The sequence below is a fragment of the Glandiceps talaboti genome, chromosome 17 (assembly GCF_964340395.1).
Source record: "Glandiceps talaboti chromosome 17, keGlaTala1.1, whole genome shotgun sequence".
In the NCBI taxonomy this organism is placed as follows: Eukaryota; Metazoa; Hemichordata; class Enteropneusta; family Spengelidae; genus Glandiceps; species Glandiceps talaboti.
The window spans coordinates 1,140,001-1,158,668 of NC_135565.1; the positions used below are offsets into that span (position 1 = coordinate 1,140,001).

Genomic DNA, 18,668 nt, shown 5'->3' on the forward strand with positions numbered 1-18,668 from the left:
AGTGTAACAACCAAACACAGTGTAACAACCAAACATAGTGTAACTGTAACAACCAAACACACAGTGTAACAACCAAACATAGTGTAACAACCAAACACACAATGTAACAACAGTGTAACAACCAAACACGCAATGTAACAACCAAACATAGTGTAACAACCAAACACACAGTGTAACAACATAGTGTAACAACCAAACACACAGTGTAAGAACACAGTGTAACAACCAAACACACAATGTAACAACCAAACACGCAGTGTAACAACCAAACACAGTGTAACAACCAAATACACAGTGTAACAACCAAACATAGTGTAACAACCAAACACACAGTGTAACAACCAAACACAATGTAACAACCAAACACACAGTGTAACAACACAGTGTAACAACCAAACACAATGTAACAACCAAACACACAGTGTAACAACACAGTGTAACAACCAAACACAATGTAACAACCAAACACACAGTGTAACAACACAGTGTAACAACCAAACACAATGTAACAAACAAACACACAGTGTAACAACACAGTGTAACAACCAAACACAATGTAACAACCAAACACACAGTGTAACAACACAGTGTAACAACCAAACACAATGTAACAACCAAACACACAGTGTATCAACCAAACACAGTGTAACAACCAAACATAGTGTAACAACCAAACATAGTGTAACAACCAAACACACAGTGTAACAACCAAACACAATGTAACAACCAAACACACAGTGTAACAACCAAACATAGTGTAACAACCAAACACACAGTGTAACAACCAAACACAATGTAACAACCAAACACACAGTGTATCAACCATACTAGTCTTCTGCCAAATACACAATCAGTATTAATGATAAAACATGATGTACTACATCATGAACAGTTGTAAGGAAATGAACCAAGGGTAACTTTAAACCATGTTGTTTGGTATAGACACACACCTTTCTAAGATTGATATCATGAACCAAGGGTAAATTTAAACCATGTTGTTTGGTATAGACACACACCTTTCTAAGATTGATATCATGAACCAAGGGTAACTTTAAACCATGTTGTTTGGTATAGACACACACCTTTCTAAGATTGATATCATGAACCAAGGGTAACTTTAAACCATGTTGTTTGGTATAGACACACACCTTTCTAAGATTGATATCATGAACCAAGCTGTTACTAGTATGGACTTGAATCAAATAATTGATGTGTTACTTTATTGCAGTAAATCCCTTAGTGAACCCAGAGTGAGTTCAGATGGACTTGAATCAAATGATTGATGTGTTACTTTTTTGCAGTGAATCCCTTAGTGAACCCAGAGTGAGTTCAGATGGACTTGAATCAAATGATTGATGTGTTACTTTTTTGCAGTGAATCCCTTAGTGAACCCAGAGTGAGTTCAGATGGACTTGAATCAAATGATTGATGTGTTACTTTATTGCAGTGAACTCAGAGTGAGTTCAGATGGACTTGAATCAAATGATTGATGTGTTACTTTATTGCAGTAAATCCCTAAGTGAACCCAGAGTGAGTTCAGATGGACTTGAATCAAATGATTGATGTGTTACTTTTTTGCAGTGAATCCCTTAGTGAACCCAGAGTGAGTTCAGATGGACTTGAATCAAATAATTGATGTGTTACTTTATTACAGTGAATCCCTAAGTGAACCCAGAGTGAGTTCAGATGGACTTGAATCAAATAATTGATGTGTTACTTTATTGCAGTAAATCCCTAAGTGAACCCAGAGTGAGTTCAGATGGACTTGAATCAAATAATTGATGTGTTACTTTTTTGCAGTGAATTCCTTAGTGAACCCAGAGTGAGTTCAGATGGACTTGAATCATCACCATCATTTAGTAGCTACCAAGATGAGGAGTCTGTATACCAGCCTAGACTGACTTTATTTAAACATTCTATACAAGGTAATGTTTTCTCTACAATGATTTTATGAATATTCTATACAAGGTAATGTTTTCTCTACAATGATTTTATGAATGTTGTGTCACCTTTACTGGTCTTACTTATCACAAACAATATACATATACAAGAAGACAGTTGTTTTTATGATTTTACATAATGATATACATGTACCCAGCCATTCTGTCTATCTGTTTTTCTCCCTCTCTTCCTACTTACTTTCATGTTTGTTTCACTGTCTGCCTGTCTGTCTGTCTGTCTGTCTGTCTGTCTGTCTGTCTGTCTGTCTGTCTGTCTGTCTGTCTGTCTGTCTGTCTGTCCATCCAGCCAACTGTCCATCCATCCACGCATCTTTAACTAAGATTGATATTGCAGCACCACTAAACATTGTGGAATTATGTGTCCCCCCTATCGATAATTTATAATAGATCTCTTTCTGAAGGAATTTTTCCATCAACCTTCAAGAAAGCTGATGTAGTTCCTACCTGTAAATCAGGAGACAAACGTAATATGATGAACTACAGACCAGTTTAACTATTGTCTATCATAATGTGGTGAACTACAGACCAGTTTAACTATTGTCTATCGTAATGTGGTGAACTACAGACCAGTTTAACTATTGTCTACCATAATGTGGTGAACTACAGACCAGTTTAACTATTGTCTATCATAATGTGGTGAACTACAGACCAGTTTAACTATTGTCTATCATAATGTGGTGAATTACAGACCAGTTTAACTATTGTCTACCATAATGTGGTGAATTACAGACCAGTTTAACTATTGTTTATCATAATGTGAACTACAGACCAGTTTAACTATTGTTTATCATAATGTGGTGAATTACAGACCAGTTTAACTATTGTCTATCATAATGTGAACTACAGACCAGTTTAACTATTGTCTATCATAATGTGAACTACAGACCAGTTTAACTATTGTCTATCATAATGTGGTGAATTACAGACCAGTTCAACTATTGTCTACAGAATATTTGAAAAAAACTTGTTTTTTCTGTTAGTCAACACGGGTTTATGGAAACCGTTCTATCCAAACTAACCTAGTTGAATACATTGATTTCCTTGTCAGTGTCATTAACAATCGTGGTCAAGTCGATGCTGTTTATACCGATTTCAGTAAGGCATTTGATAGAGTTAAAAACTGGCAGGCAGCAACGTTATCGTGGATGGACAATCCTTCCCCAGGGGTCAATCCCGTAACATCTGGTGTCCCCCCAGGGGTCAATTCTTGGTCCATTTTGGTTCACTATTTTTATCATAACATCTGGTGTCCCCCAGGGGTCAATTCTTGGTCCATTTTGGTTCACTATTTTTATCATAACATCTGGTGTCCCCCAGGGGTCAATTCTTGGTCCATTTTGGTTCACTATTTTTATCATAACATCTGGTGTCCCCCAGGGGGAGGTAGCTAAATGGTCCAAAATTGAACAGTTGCGGGGCAAAGTGCTAGATCTAGCACTTCGCCACTTTTTGACAAAGTGCTAGATCTAGCACTTCGTCAGTTTTCGCCGAAGTGCTAGATCTAGCACTTCGCCAGAAAGCAACGAAGTGCGGGACTGTAAACATCGAAGTGCCTCCAACGGCTTGATATAACGTGGTCGTTCGCATCGATAAACGTCACATACATGCGTCATGTCAGTAGTCCGTGTACGTGGTCGTGTGGCGCATGATCGACTCCAAAACTTATCTTTGCCCGATTGTAACAACGACACGATTTATCTGAAGTTTGTTCAATGTTTGCCGAGTAAAACAGCCGGTTGAAAGTTCACGTTGCCGTACGTAAGGTTGTGATCCCGGGGGTTGTGTGTTCTGTTACAAACATGCCTTGTCAATACCTCGCGGTGGATGGACTTGCACGATCACAGAAACAAGTGTTATTATTTTACCCCTTTCATATACAATTGGCTAAAACACGTCAATATCATCGATATTATCGACATTGTATTGTATTCTGATAGAAACATTCTGATATCATACATACATCTCGGGAGTGCCTGTGGGTGGGACTGTACTTCAGAATCTGCAATCTACTCTGAAAACAAGGACTAGCCACTCAGTATTTCTTGTACCGTGTCTATTTTAGAGCGTCAATCATAACGTCTTGAAATAAATTTGAAAATCACTGAAATCTTTATCCAGTATCCATCTTTCAGTATAATCACCTGTGTGCTTATTTTCATTCTAATCTATGAAGTAGTAGAACAACAATATTGTGCAAAATCATGTCATAACTCTGGTGATTTACACGAGGTAGAGCGCGCCTCTGGGGACACATTTATTCTATAAAATCTTTAAAATTTCTCCAAACTGTTTGAACGGATAGTTTTATTTTGTTGATCTCTCTGAAATGACAAAATCAATATGGGGGTCATTGTGTTTGTTTTTAAACAAACCGACACCCCTTTCTTTCCCCGGACCCTGGATTTGGCTGCCATGCTGGATTCTAAAAAGATAAGTTTGACAATATGCACTTTATTTTCGGGATGCATTCCATGTTAACTTGCGATGTGCTTTTAAGACATACTATAGTCGTTCCCACTTATCACAACCCTACCTATGAGCTCCCACAATCTTTCTCGTATAAACCATTTCCTATCGCTATTTCTCGAACGGTCGTCATCTGTATTTCTTACTTTTGTTAATGATATAATGCAATCCAGTTCGCGAAGTGACGTTTAAAAATTACTGCTCCACGATCCTCGGCGTCACACTACGCTAATTGTAGCATTATGAAGTCACTTCCTCTGGACCAAACCAAACTATAACCGATGGCTATTATTATTACACATTGGATATAATTTCTGAGCGAACAGGAATTACATAAGGGACGATATTGAAGTTGGTGATTGTCTAGGAATGCAAAAAAATTCCGATAAACAGTAATGTCGTGATGATTTACTTGAGATCTGGCGAAGTCATGGATTATTTATTGTCGTTGTTTTCAGTCAAGAAGTTGGCATGGAATTTACAAAACAGTAGTAACGGGTTATCTATAGATTTCTATCAAAATATTAACAGCAATGAAAGGCTGAAATTAAAATTGTTCACACGAATATGTTGTCGCACTTATGTTTTCGATAGCAATATTTTTTGTCATCTATTAACGATCTGATAATACTGAAAGAAGTGAATCTATTCAATAGAAATATAGTGAACGTGGTATAAACTTACACCCAGACTTTATTTTCGTGTTCAACGATCAAGAAAAATCTTCGCTCTCGCATCTCAGACACACACTAACCCCCCCCCCACACACACACACCCCAAGAAATTCAGTTTTCCTTTATATTATTTCTTTGTCATGCAATGTTACAAATGTCACTGCCATTAAATCTGCAGTATGAAGTCTGTGACGCACGCCGAACTAAATGTTTCTACTTCCTGAAATCTTCGAAGTTTCGAGTGTGTGAGAGTTCGTTATTTGACATGAACAGTGTACGGTTGTTGGTAGTGGTGTCAAGCCGTTGTCAAGTACAGAGTACGAAACGTGGTACCGAAACGACTACGTGCTATAGTTGAAGTCTGTGACGCACGCCGAACAAAATTAAAATGTTCGTAGTTTCGACTGCGTTATTTGACGTGACAGCTGTCCAAAATGGCGGCCTGCGGTTGTTGGTAGTGGTGTCAAGCCGTTGTAAGGAGTACGAAACGTGGAAGGGAAACGACCACGTGCTGTAGTTTTCGCCGCATAGAACATCGAAAAAGTACAAAACTGAACGTTACTAAAATTACGAAGTAGAAACTTGTTTGTGCATTGGCAAAACATACGGAAAATCAAACTCTAAGGTCGTTAAACACGGGAAGTAACATTTTACACTGGGAGTAGTAACATGTCCATTGCCGGTATTTACCGATGACCTAGCACTTTGCCACACTTTGCCACTCTTTGTTGAAGTGCTAGATCTAGCACTTCACCACTTTTTGACAAAGTGCTAGATCTAGCACTTCGTCAGTTTTCGCTAATGTGCTAGATCTAGCACTTTGTCAAAAAGTGGCGAAGTGCTAGATCTAGCACTTTGCCCCGCAACTGTTCCGATTTTGAATTCTTTGTTACATGCCAGGGGTCAATTCTTGGTCCATTTTGGTTCACTATTTTTATCATAACATCTGGTGTCCCCCAGGGGTCAATTCTTGGTCCATTTTGGTTCACTATTTTTATCATAACATCTGGTGTCCCCCAGGGGTCAATTCTTGGTCCATTTTGGTTCACTATTTTTATCATAACATCTGGTGTCCCCCAGGGGTCAATTCTTGGTCCATTTTGGTTCACTATTTTTATCATAACATCTGGTGTCCCCCAGGGGTCAATTCTTGGTCCATTTTGGTTCACTATTTTTATCATAACATCTGGTGTCCCCCAGGGGTCAATTCTTGGTCCATTTTGGTTCACTATTTTTATCATAACATCTGGTGTCACATATACACACCTACACAGACACCTACACACCCCCACATAAACATATACACACATATACTCACCTACACACATGCCTACAAACCTACACATACATGTACACACACATATACACACATACCTACATACCTACACATACATGTACACACACACCTACACATACACACATACCTACACACACATACCTACACATACATACACAAATACAAATGTACCTACATACCTACACATACACACACCTACTCATATAATACACATATACATACCTACACATACACACATACCTACACATACACACACCTACCCACACACCTACACAGACAGACACACACATGATCAGTCATTCATTTTATTCTTAACCATTCCTTGATATAGACAAAGAAAACATTATAAGACCTATTGGTGGAAATAAGTTATGCAAACCAGAAAGTAAACTGGCTTGTGAAGATGACATACTGTATCAGTGGAGACTTAGATGTAAATTAGATGTAGCAAGACAAGATGTGGATACACCAGGACCTTTACATGGTGTCAGAAGTACATCTCCACCAGTCAGACTCAGTCCATATAAACCAAGGGTACCGGTACAGGTTCGTCGGCTCATTTTTCCTACATAATACATTTTTGTACTTCACAGTAAAGATGAGATAAATACACTATGTGTTGCATGTCTTATGTTAAATTGACTCTATTTTTTCAAATTGTGGTTTCCATGGTGATTTTTAGCACAACTGAACTGGAGGTTCAGTAGTGCTATAGGCATCGCCTGGCGTGTGTGTGTGTGTGTGTGTGTGTGTGTGTGTGTGTGTGTGTGTGTGTGTGTGTGTGTGTGTGTGTGTGTGTGTGTGTGTGTGTGTGTGTGTGTGTGTGTGTGTGTGTGTGTGTGTGTGTGTCAAAAACCGCTGAACCGATTGCCATGATATTTGATGAGTCCATTACCTTGGGTGTCTAGTTAGGAAATTTTTCAAATCAAAATGATCTTACCACCGGTTTGGGATTTGGGTAAAAAAAATGTGACTTTTGGTAAAAAAAACTTATATCTCAAAAAGTACTTGGTCAATGAGTCTGAAACTTGGTGAGATGTTTCTGAAAGTGTTATTCTGCAGATTTTCTTCAAAATATGTTGACAAAATTGGCCCTAGCAACCATGACCACACCCTTAGCAACAACCAAATGGCAGTATATTTTGGTTAAATAACATCTTCTGGTAGGTGAGTAAACATTTAAAAAATGTATACAAATATCCCTAGCAACCATGACCACGCCCATAGTAACAGCCAAACGGTTGTGTATTGCACAAAGATAACGGATTAATAGACAATTGAATAAACATTCAAAACATGTATGTAAATTTTCCTAGCAAGAAGACCACGCCCAGAGCAACAGCCAAATGATCACATATATTGCAAAGATAACAATGGGGATTGGAAGACAAATGAATAAACATTCAAAAAACGTATGTAAATGTGCCTAGCAAGAAGACCACGCCCATAGCAACAGCCAAATAATCACATAACAATGGGGATTGGAAGACAAATGAATTTATGTAAATGTACCTAGCAACAAGATAGATGGTTATAAAATTAGATAGATGGTTATCATAAAATTAGATAGATGGTTATCATAAAATTAGATAGATGGCTATCATAAAATAAGATAGATGGTTATAAAATTAGATAGATGGTTATCATAAAATTAGATAGATGGTTATCATAAAATAAGATAGATGGTTATCATAAAATTAGATAGATGGTTATCATAAAATTAGATAGATGGTTATCATAAAATTAGATAGATGGTTATCATAAAACTAGATAGATGGTTATCATAAAATTAGATAGATGGTTATAAAATTAGATGGTTATCATGAAATTAGATAGATGGTTATAAAATTAGATAGATGGTTATCATAAAATTAGATGGTTATCATAGAACTAGATAGATGGTTATCATAAAATTAGATAGATGGTTATAAAATTAGATAGATGGTTATCATAAAATTAGATAGATGGTTATCATAAAATTAGATGGTTATCATAAAACTAGATAGATGGTTATCATAAAATTAGATAGATGGTTATAAAATTAGATAGATGGTTATCGTAAAATTAGATAGATGGTTATAAAATTTATTAGATAGATGGTTACCATAAAATTAGATGGGTATCATAAAATTAGATAGATGATTATCATAAAACTAGATAGATGGTTATCATAAAATTAGATAGATGGTTATAAAATTAGATAGATGGTTATCATAAAATTAGATAGATGGTTATCATAAAATTAAATAGACGGCTATCATAAAATAAGATAGATGGTTATAAAATTAGATAGATGGTTATCATAAAATTAGATGGATGGTTATCATAAAATTAGATGGATGGTTATCATAAAATTAGATAGATGGTTATCATAAAATTAGATAGATGGTTATCATAAAATTAGATAGATGGTTATCATAAAATTAGATAACTGGATATAAAATTAGAATCTATAAATTTATATGGATAGTCGTCATCGGCTTTGGTATACTTTATTTTGCTTATTTTACTGTTTCCATAGCAACCTAGAGAGAAGACTGATGATATCATGATGGATAATCTATTGTTTTTCATTGTCAACAGGATAATTCAGTCAGTGATGATATAGATTCAAAACTTTGGGAATTCAGACAACGCATGGCTGGACAGAGAGAGATATCACATATACAGTTAACTAGTAGACAACCCATTATGACAAGTGGCAGGTCAATGGAATCTAGGAAAGAGCATAAAGGCAGTGATCCTATTCCACAAAGTATAGCAACCCAGACTTCACCAAAGGAGGACAACAAAGCTGTGTCTAGTATGCAAGATAAATGTCATAGTCCTGTCAGAGATATGAGATATGAATTGCCAACCAGACTCCATCTCACACCAGAGAAACCATCCGCCACTTCACAGCTCCAGATTGCAAGCCCATATGTACAACAAGATGAATCTGAGGATGAAAATGTTGTTACTCCTCATCTTCACCTAATATGTGACCTATTACCATGTCCTCATCAGGTCAAAGTTCAAGAGTCACCTAGGAAGTCACATGCAGAAAATAAAGAAAGAGGATCTAGTAATGTTTTAAATGATAAACAAGTAGTTAGTACATCAAATGAAGAGTTTGGTAAATTTCTTGGAAGTGAGGATAGTCCTAGCAAAGTATGTCAACAACTAGATTTTGACAAGAAAAGTGGTGATGGTATGCTGAAGAAGAGACTTCCAACAAGTAGAAATATTACTCAAACAAGCACACCAAAAGCGGTGCCAGGATCACCCATTAGTACTGCTATTGGCCAGGTATTAACATTTATCACCCATTAGTACTGCTATTGGCCAAGAATCAACATTTATCACCCATTAGTACTGCTTTTGGCCAAGTATCAACATTTATCACCCATTAGTACTGCTATTAGCCAGGTATTAACATTTATCACCCATTAGTACTGCTATTGGCCAAGTATTAACATTTATCACCCATTAGTACTGCTATTGGCCAGGTATTAACATTTATCACCCATTAGTACCGCTATTGGCCAAGCATCAACATTTATCACCCATTAGTACTGCTATTGGCCAGGTATTAACATTTATCACCCATTAGTACTGCTATTGGCCAAGCATCAACATTTATCACCCATTAGTACTGCTATTGGCCAGGTATTAACATTTATCACCCATTAGTACTGCTATTGGCCAAGTATCAACATTTATTACCCATTAGTACTGCTATTGGCCAAGTAGTAACATTTATCACCCATTAGTACTGCTATTGGCCAAGTATCAACATTTATCACCCATTAGTACTGCTATTGGCCAGGTATTAACATTTATCACCCATTAGTACTGCTATTGGCCAGGTATCAACCTTTATCACCCATTAGTACTGCTATTGGCCAAGTATCAACATTTATCACCCATTAGTACTGCTGTTGGCCAAGTATTAACATTTATCACCCATTAGTACTGCTTTTGGCCAAGTATCAACATTTAATTTATCACCCATTAGTACTGCTATTGGCCAGGTATTAACATTTATCACCCATTAGTACTGCTGTTGGCCAAGAATCAACCTTTATCACCCATTAGTACTGCTATTGGCCAAGTATCAACATTTATCACCCATTAGTACTGCTATTGGCCAGGTATTAACATTCATCACCCATTAGTACTGCTATTGGCCAAGTATTAACATTTATCACCCATTAGTACTGCTATTGGCCAAGTATCAACATTTAATTTATCACCCATTAGTACTGCTATTGGCCAGGTATTAACATTTATCACCCATTAGTACTGCTATTGGCCAAGAATCAACCTTTATCACCCATTAGTACTGCTATTGGCCAAGTATCAACATTTATCACCCATTAGTACTGCTATTGGCCAGGTATTAACATTTATCACCCATTAGTACTGCTATTGGCCAGGTATTAACATTTATCACCCAATAGTACTGCTATTGGCCAAGTATCAACATTTGTTACCCATTAGTACTGCTATTGGCCAGGTATTAACATTTATCACCCATTAGTACTGCTATTGGCCAAGTATCAACATTTATCACCCATTAGTACTGCTATTGGCCAGGTATTAACATTTATCACCCATTTTTACTGCTTTTGGCCAAGTATCAATATTTATCACCCATTAGTACTGCTATTGGCCAAGTATCAACATTTATCACCCATTAGTACTGGTATTGGCCAGGTATCAACATTTATCACCCATTAGTACTGCTATTGGCCAAGTATCAACATTTATCACCCATTAGTACTGCTATTGGCCAAGTATCAACATTTATCACCCATTAGTACTGCTATGTCTTGGTAGATGAATTGTGATAGGCTAGAATACAGTCATGTGATTAACAAAGTAGAGGACTGGTGTAATCTTGTTTGTTGATTGGTGCACTCTTGATTACATTTGTATAGATAAAAGTAAAGTAAATCGTAGTACTTGACAACTGTAAAATTACCTCACAATTTATCATTGAACATGCAATTTAATATTTTTGTACGTGAATGAACCAATGCCACAATTCATTTGATTGTTACATTAGTGCATTTCTGACATTTCCTATAAGGTTGTTGGCAGTAGACTGTTTTCAAGTCCCCAGAAATCAGAACATTCATCACCTTATTCCAGCATGGAAAGTGTACCCACAATGCGATCTCTATCTATACCACAAAGACAGGTTGAAGGTAAGCATATTGTAATCCTAGATTTAAATTGAATGCTTCCCGTAACGGCAAAACCATAGATTTTTAGGCCTACACACATTGTTGGAATGCAAACCTCTGAACTATAGCTATTATACATGATGTACGTGCCACTTAATTAGAAAATTAATTATACGAAACTGTATGAAGTTTGAAGCTTACATAGTTAACATATTGTCTAATTATCAAAAATTCATTCATTATGCAAATTAACCAGTTAGCTTATAATTTACATCATCAAGCTTTAAATGGCGCACACATGGCTTTAGCCATAAATACATGTACTAGATTATCTGAAATTTTAAGTTTGCATTCTAAAGATATTGCCCAATTATGGAAATGATTACTTAATTATGGAAATTACACATCACAATTAAAAACTACACAAGCAACTACATGTATCAAGTTAAATGAAACTTGTATCCATTAAAATTAAAAAAAAACTATACCAAGAAGATATGGGTGTTTTCTCATGGTTGATGTATTTGATAAATTATATGGAATTTGAAGTATGTATTCCACAGATCTAGCTCAATTGCTGAAGATTGTTAATAATGCAAATTACTCATTAAAAGTAGAAGCTACATCAAGAAACCTCATGTGCGCATTGTTATGGATGATATAGATGAAATTTTCTACATTCTTAAGATAAAGCCTAATTATCATAAATCACTAATTATGCAAGTTGCTCTAAAAAAAACTATGCTAACAGGCTTTTTTGCACAAATGTGTAATATCGTTAATTATTCAAAATACTTATTAAAGGTAAAAGTTGTATCAACAAATTTGTTATGGTTCACGTATGTACTAAATTCCATGACGGTTTTCCCCTGTTAGCCGTTCAAGTGCTACAAACCCGACTTGGTGAGCCAGCAAGTGGATATAATAAACATTGTTTGTATCTCTAAAGCTCTTTGCAATGTCACTGATAGTAGGTCAATAAAACTGATAACAACTGATATAACATTGAGCTTATCTTTGCCTGATATGATTTACTCCTTGAAATTAATCTTACGCTGTGAACTACACTTTTGAATTACAGTGATCATGGGAGAGAAAAATAGTTGCACAATAAAATATGCCACTTGTTCTTTGTTAAAATAAAGATGGTGGGAGTTTGACTTGCAAAATGAAAATTAGCTAAAACTAAAATGAAAATTAACTAAAACTTTCAGGAATTTGTTTCAGTTTTGAAATGCCGGAAAGTAGTACCAGTGAGCAAGAGAAACGTTCACAACTTTTGACTTCACTTAATCTTTAAGTGAAATCAAACAAACTATATAGGACATATGTGCTTTCGCATGGTTAATGTACATGTATGTACTAAATAACATTGAAATTGAAGTATGTGTTCTTAAGATATAGCCTAATTACCAAAAGTAATTATTTATACAAATTATTCATTAACAATGTAAGGTACATCAACAAATATTAAGGGACATATGCACTTTGTTATGTTTAACATATGTACTAAATTATATTGAAATTGAAGAATGCAGTCTTGAGATAGGTACATATGCATGTCAATTTGTGATTGCACCTATCACAGACAAAAAGTGTTACAGTCCAAACAGGGATCAACAGCTCCCAAACAACGGGGACTATATTATCTATGATGGCTTGTTTATTTATTTATTTATTCATTTATTCGTTTGTTTGTTTATTTATTTATTTATTTATTTATTTATTTATCCATTTATTTATTTATTTATCCATTTATTTATTCATTTATCCATCCATTCATTCATTCATTCATTCATTTCTTTATGTATTTATTAGTTTAGTTATTTATTTATTCATTTATTTATTTATTTATTCGTTTAGTTATTTATTATTTATTTATTTATTTATTTATGTATTTATTCATTCATTCATTTAGTTATTTATTCATTTATTTATTTATTCATTTAGTTATTTAATTATTTATTCATTATTTATTTATTTATTCATTTAATTTACTTATTCATTTATTATTTATTCATTTTGTATTCATTTATTGATTGATTAATTTATTTATTTATTCATTTATTTGTTAATTATTCAATTAATCATTCATTTATTCATTCATTTGTTTGTTTATTTATTTATTTATTCTTTCATTTATTTATTCATGTTTATTTATTGATTTACTTCATTGATTGATTAATTAATGAATTCATTCATTTATTTATTCATTCATTTATTTATTCATTTACTTATTCATGCATTCATTTATGTTATTTATTTATTTATTTATTTATTTATTTATTTATTTATTCATTTATTCATTGACTTATTTATTTATTTATTCACCCATTTGTTTATTTATTTTTTTATTCATTTAAATCTGTTTATTAATGTTATGCTGACAGGACACAGGAAAGTCATTTTTACCAAGTATGCATTATGCAAAACCTCATGTTTTTGGCCACCCAGCTGGCTTAAACATTGTGTCGTCCACAGTTTCAAGATGTGTGAAGCTTCTAACATTGTTTATTTCCCATTATGCCACACTAAGGCATACAATGTTTAGATTGTATTTTAGGGAGATTGTACACCTCACGGTTGTTAAAGCAGAGAGAAATGCAGCTAAGATAAAATGAGCCTGCCCATTATATAAACATTCCTTAGTTAACAATAACGTGTGTGTGTGTGTGTGTGTGTGTGTGTGTGTGTGAGTGTGTGTGTGTGTGTGTGAGTGTGTGTGTGTGTGTGTGTGTGTGTGTGTGTGTGTGTAATCGACTTAAAGTCAAAAACTGATGCACCGATTACCTTAGTATTTCGTTGGGACATTACTTAGGGAGTGATCACATGAAAGATTTGGGTCAAAATATGTGATTCTCGGTAAAACAAACGCTTAAACTCCAAAACTACTCAGCAGATTGGCCTGAGATTTAGTGGGAATGTTCTTGGGTGTGTGCAGATTAAGATTTGTTCATGACGTGTTGATTCCATCCGCGATATGCAAATTAGATCTAAAAATGTGTCCTTTTGGTCAAAAATCTGTATTTCAAAAACTACTGAGTAGGTTGGGATGAAATGTAATGGGGATGTCTATAGGGATGTGTACATAAAGGTGTATTCACAATATGATCATCCTATCAGCACTATGCAAAGGTGTATTCACAATATGATCATCCTATCAACACTATGCAAAGGTGTATTCACAATATGATCATCCTATCAGCACTATGCAAAGGTGTATTCACAATATGATCATCCTATCAGCACTATGCAAAGGTGTATTCACAATATGATCATCCTATCAGCACTATGCAAAGGTGTATTCACAATATGATCATCCTATCAGCACTATGCAAAGGTGTATTCACAATATGATCATCCTATCAGCACTATGTAAAGTTGGTCTAAAAGTCTCAATTTTGGTCAATAACTTATATCTTGAAAACTATATGATGAATGGGGCTGAAACTTAGGGATGTTTCTGGAGATTTTATGACAAAACTGGTTATAGCAACCATGACCACGCCCTTAGCAACAAAGATAACAACAGGGACAGGTAGGTAAGTGAATGAAGCAATGTATATATATATATGCCTAGGAACAAGACCATGCCCATAACAACAGTCAAATGATGGTGTATATTTCAAAGATGATAACATGCATGGGTAGGCACAAGAGTAAAGATTCCAAAAATGTAAGCAGATATGCCTAGCAAGAAGACCATACCCCATAGCAACAGCAAAATACAGTTGTTTATTGGCACTTTTCTTTGTTTTGTGACATTTACAAATTTGACAGAACGGCAGCCATACTTGTAGTTTTAAAAAATCAATATTTACAACAAAACTCATGCAAGTGTCTATCCCCATATTATCAGGCGCAAGCTTTCTTTTACGACATTGTCATTTGACCTTGACCTTCAGGGTCAAATATCAAACTCAAGCCATTTGCATTTCATACAAACTTACCCATATTCTTACATTTAGTACTTATCCCTGCCTAGCGAGATATCAAATATTGCCGGGGGGGGGGGGGGGGGGGGGGATCCTCACTTGCATGGCTATATACATGTGTTCCCATCTGCTTAGCAGATTTCATTTTGAAATAAGATTTTTATCCTTTGAAAGGTTACTTTTGGTGAGGTCATTCCATTTATTTATTCCTTGAAGTTTTAGCACAACTGAACTGATAAGGTTATGAAGTGCTATTGGCATGACAAAGTGTGTCTGTGCATGTGTGTGTGTGTGTGTGTTTGTTTGTAAAGAACCAAAAGTCAAACACTGCTAGCTGCACATTACGAAGATAACAACAGGGATGAGTAGGTACATGTAAATGAAGAGAAGTAAGTTTTTGACGAAAATTTAGATTTTTAGACCTAATTTGCATACTGCTGATGGGATCATCCTGTTGTGAATAAGGCTTCATATCTACACATCCCCTGGAGATTTTTGAAATTCAAAGACTAAAACTGAAAGAGTGTTATCTGGTATTATTTTAACATGTCAAAATGATAACAATTGAAATTTTAATTCAGAATACTGACTCTGAGAAAATTCCTCAAAGTATCATCATTTACAGATCGCCATATACTAATATCTGTGCAATGAAAAGTTAGCTACATATTACCTTATTCTTTGTTTTCAACATGTATTTAATATTTATAATCAGTATTTACCAGTTATAAATATCTGTGCAATAAAACCTGTCAGAGATTTTCAGCTCACCAAGTCACCATATCATTCTGGTATGTTTTCACTGATTGACATATAATCTACACTGCGATATTCTAGATGAATTGATCCTATTTGGTCAGACTTTGCCCTCTTGTATGGCTTCAGCTGTTTATTTCTTTAACCAGGTTATTCCTTACTACTTTATCAATTAATGATTTGTTTCGTGTAACAGAACTCAATGTACTAGTATCCGTTGGATCAATTTGTGTTACCGATTGTTATGGTCCACTGTACTGGCTTCTGAAACTAAATGTATATGTCAAATGTGTATTGATTTCCATAGGGCTATGTATATGCAATATGCACTTAAAAGTTCTAACAGAAAAAACACTGCGTTAATGAATATGTTAGTTGTAAACTTGGCAATGCATAATTGTGTATATATTGGTAGTTTCTATACTTCAGTGTTAGCAAAAAAATTGATTAGCCCTACCCCCCCCCCCCCTTTACCACCCTTCTAGCTTAGCATTTTTTGAGTGACACCCCCCCCCCCCTTCATAAATAATGATGGCTCCCTAAAATGTGTCTTTTTGGTCAAAAATCTATCATTCCAAAACTACTGAGCAGGTTTGGCAGGAATTTAATTGGGATGTATGTGGGCATGTGTAGATGAAGCTGTATTTACAACGTGATCCCATCAGTGATATGCAACTTTGGTCAAAAACATCTTGATCGAAACTACATTGTGAATGGGGGTTAAAACTTGGTCAGTGTCACAGAAGTAAAGTATTTGAGAGTCTATATCTCCTATGAAGACTTGTATTTCCAGGTATATTTCTTTGCTTAGCATGTACAAGCTAAGGGGCTTTGTCATATATATATTGAGGCCACTTAAGTATATAATTATAACGACATGACTTACTTAGTATATTGACTTCGATATAAACTTGTTCTCTATTCTCAGGTCAGACGTTGTCATCATCAGAAAACAGTGACTTTGAAGATGATGAACTCCTACAACTGTTGTACAGAAAACAAACTCATTATGAGGAACAGCTTGAACAGATAGACCAAATACTTAGTGAAAAGTTAGCTACATCAGACTCACAAAGTGGAACAACCTAGTCACCTGTCATCAAAAGAAAGACATGAAAACTGGAAACTGGATGGTCTTAATAACTCTAATCTCAAACAATATGGACTTAACAATTTTAATCTCAAACTATCGTTTCAACCTTTCTTAACTCAAGAGGTTTCTATGAATTGTATCTAGCTTTCACTCATTTCATCAGGTTACATAACATAGTAATACTAGTATTTATGGTATCAGGACAACTGTTCCCGCACAAAACACAAAGTTATGACAAGAAGATTGTCTGGACAACTGCCATCTAGATGAATGTCAACCTCACTCTGTCATATGCATGCAAAAGTGTATCCTTAGATGTATGTGCATATTTCTTGTGCTTATAATTAGTGGCAAGGGTGATGATGACTTCATTGTTTCAGATTCTCTACTACATGTGACGGTATCACATGTAAGAAGGTCCTTTGCAAGAATGAAATCATTATTATCAAATAAACCACGACTAGTTTATGATAATCAGTGGTCTATGTATCACACTGAACAGTCTATATCCTATTGTTTGCATCTTGTGGAGGTACACCAATGTTGGCAAGTGTTTTATATAAACTTACATCACAGAGTTTTCCAAACAACACTCCCATTTTTAGCACAACTGAACTAGGTTCAGTAGTGCTATAGGCATGGAAAAGTGTGTGTGTCTGTGTGTGTGTGTGTGTGTGTGTGTGTGTGTGTGTGTGTAAACAACTTAAAGTCAACAACCACTGGACCGATTGCCATGATATTTGATGGGTATATTACCTTTGGGTGTCTAGTTGCGAAATTGTTCAATGAAAGTGATCTTACCACCGGTGTGTGATTTGGGTCAAGAAGTGTGATTTTTGGTTAAAAAACTTAAACTCAAAAACTAGTGTAGATTAGTTTGAAATTTTGTGGGTACATTCTCGGGGCTATTTAGATTAACAAATGTTGACGACATGATGATCCCATCAGTAATATACAAATTAGGTCTAAAATCATTCATCCTAAAACTACTGAGCAGATTGGGCTGAAATTTAATGGGGATGGATCTATGGGTGTATATATCAAGAATATTACTCGCATATAATGAACTCATCAGTGATATGCAAATTAGATGTAAAAATGTGAATTTTGGTCAAAACATATATCTAGAAAATCACTTAGTCAGTGAGACTGAAATTTGGTGAGTGTTATCCTGCAGATTTTGTTCAAAATATTTTGACACAATTGGCCCTAGCAACCACGACCATACCCTTAGCAACAACCAAATGCAAGTGTATTTTGCTAAAATAACATCATCTGGTAGGCAAGAGAATAACCATTCAAAAAATGTATACAA

General features: G+C 35.1%; 1 protein-coding gene across 1 annotated transcript in view; it reads left to right on the forward strand.

Annotated features, from left to right (window-relative positions):
* Positions 1 to 17,983, forward strand: part of LOC144448604 (uncharacterized) — a 19,686-nt gene extending 1,703 nt beyond the window's left edge. The window contains exons 2-6 of the mRNA XM_078138880.1: positions 1,801 to 1,925; positions 6,730 to 6,944; positions 8,982 to 9,686; positions 11,473 to 11,590; positions 17,189 to 17,983. Of these exons, the coding sequence (XP_077995006.1) occupies positions 1,801 to 1,925; positions 6,730 to 6,944; positions 8,982 to 9,686; positions 11,473 to 11,590; positions 17,189 to 17,349 (1,324 nt within the window). The 3' untranslated portion in view covers positions 17,350 to 17,983. The remainder of the gene's footprint in view (positions 1 to 1,800; positions 1,926 to 6,729; positions 6,945 to 8,981; positions 9,687 to 11,472; positions 11,591 to 17,188) is intronic.
* Positions 17,984 to 18,668: the final 685 nt, after the last annotated feature.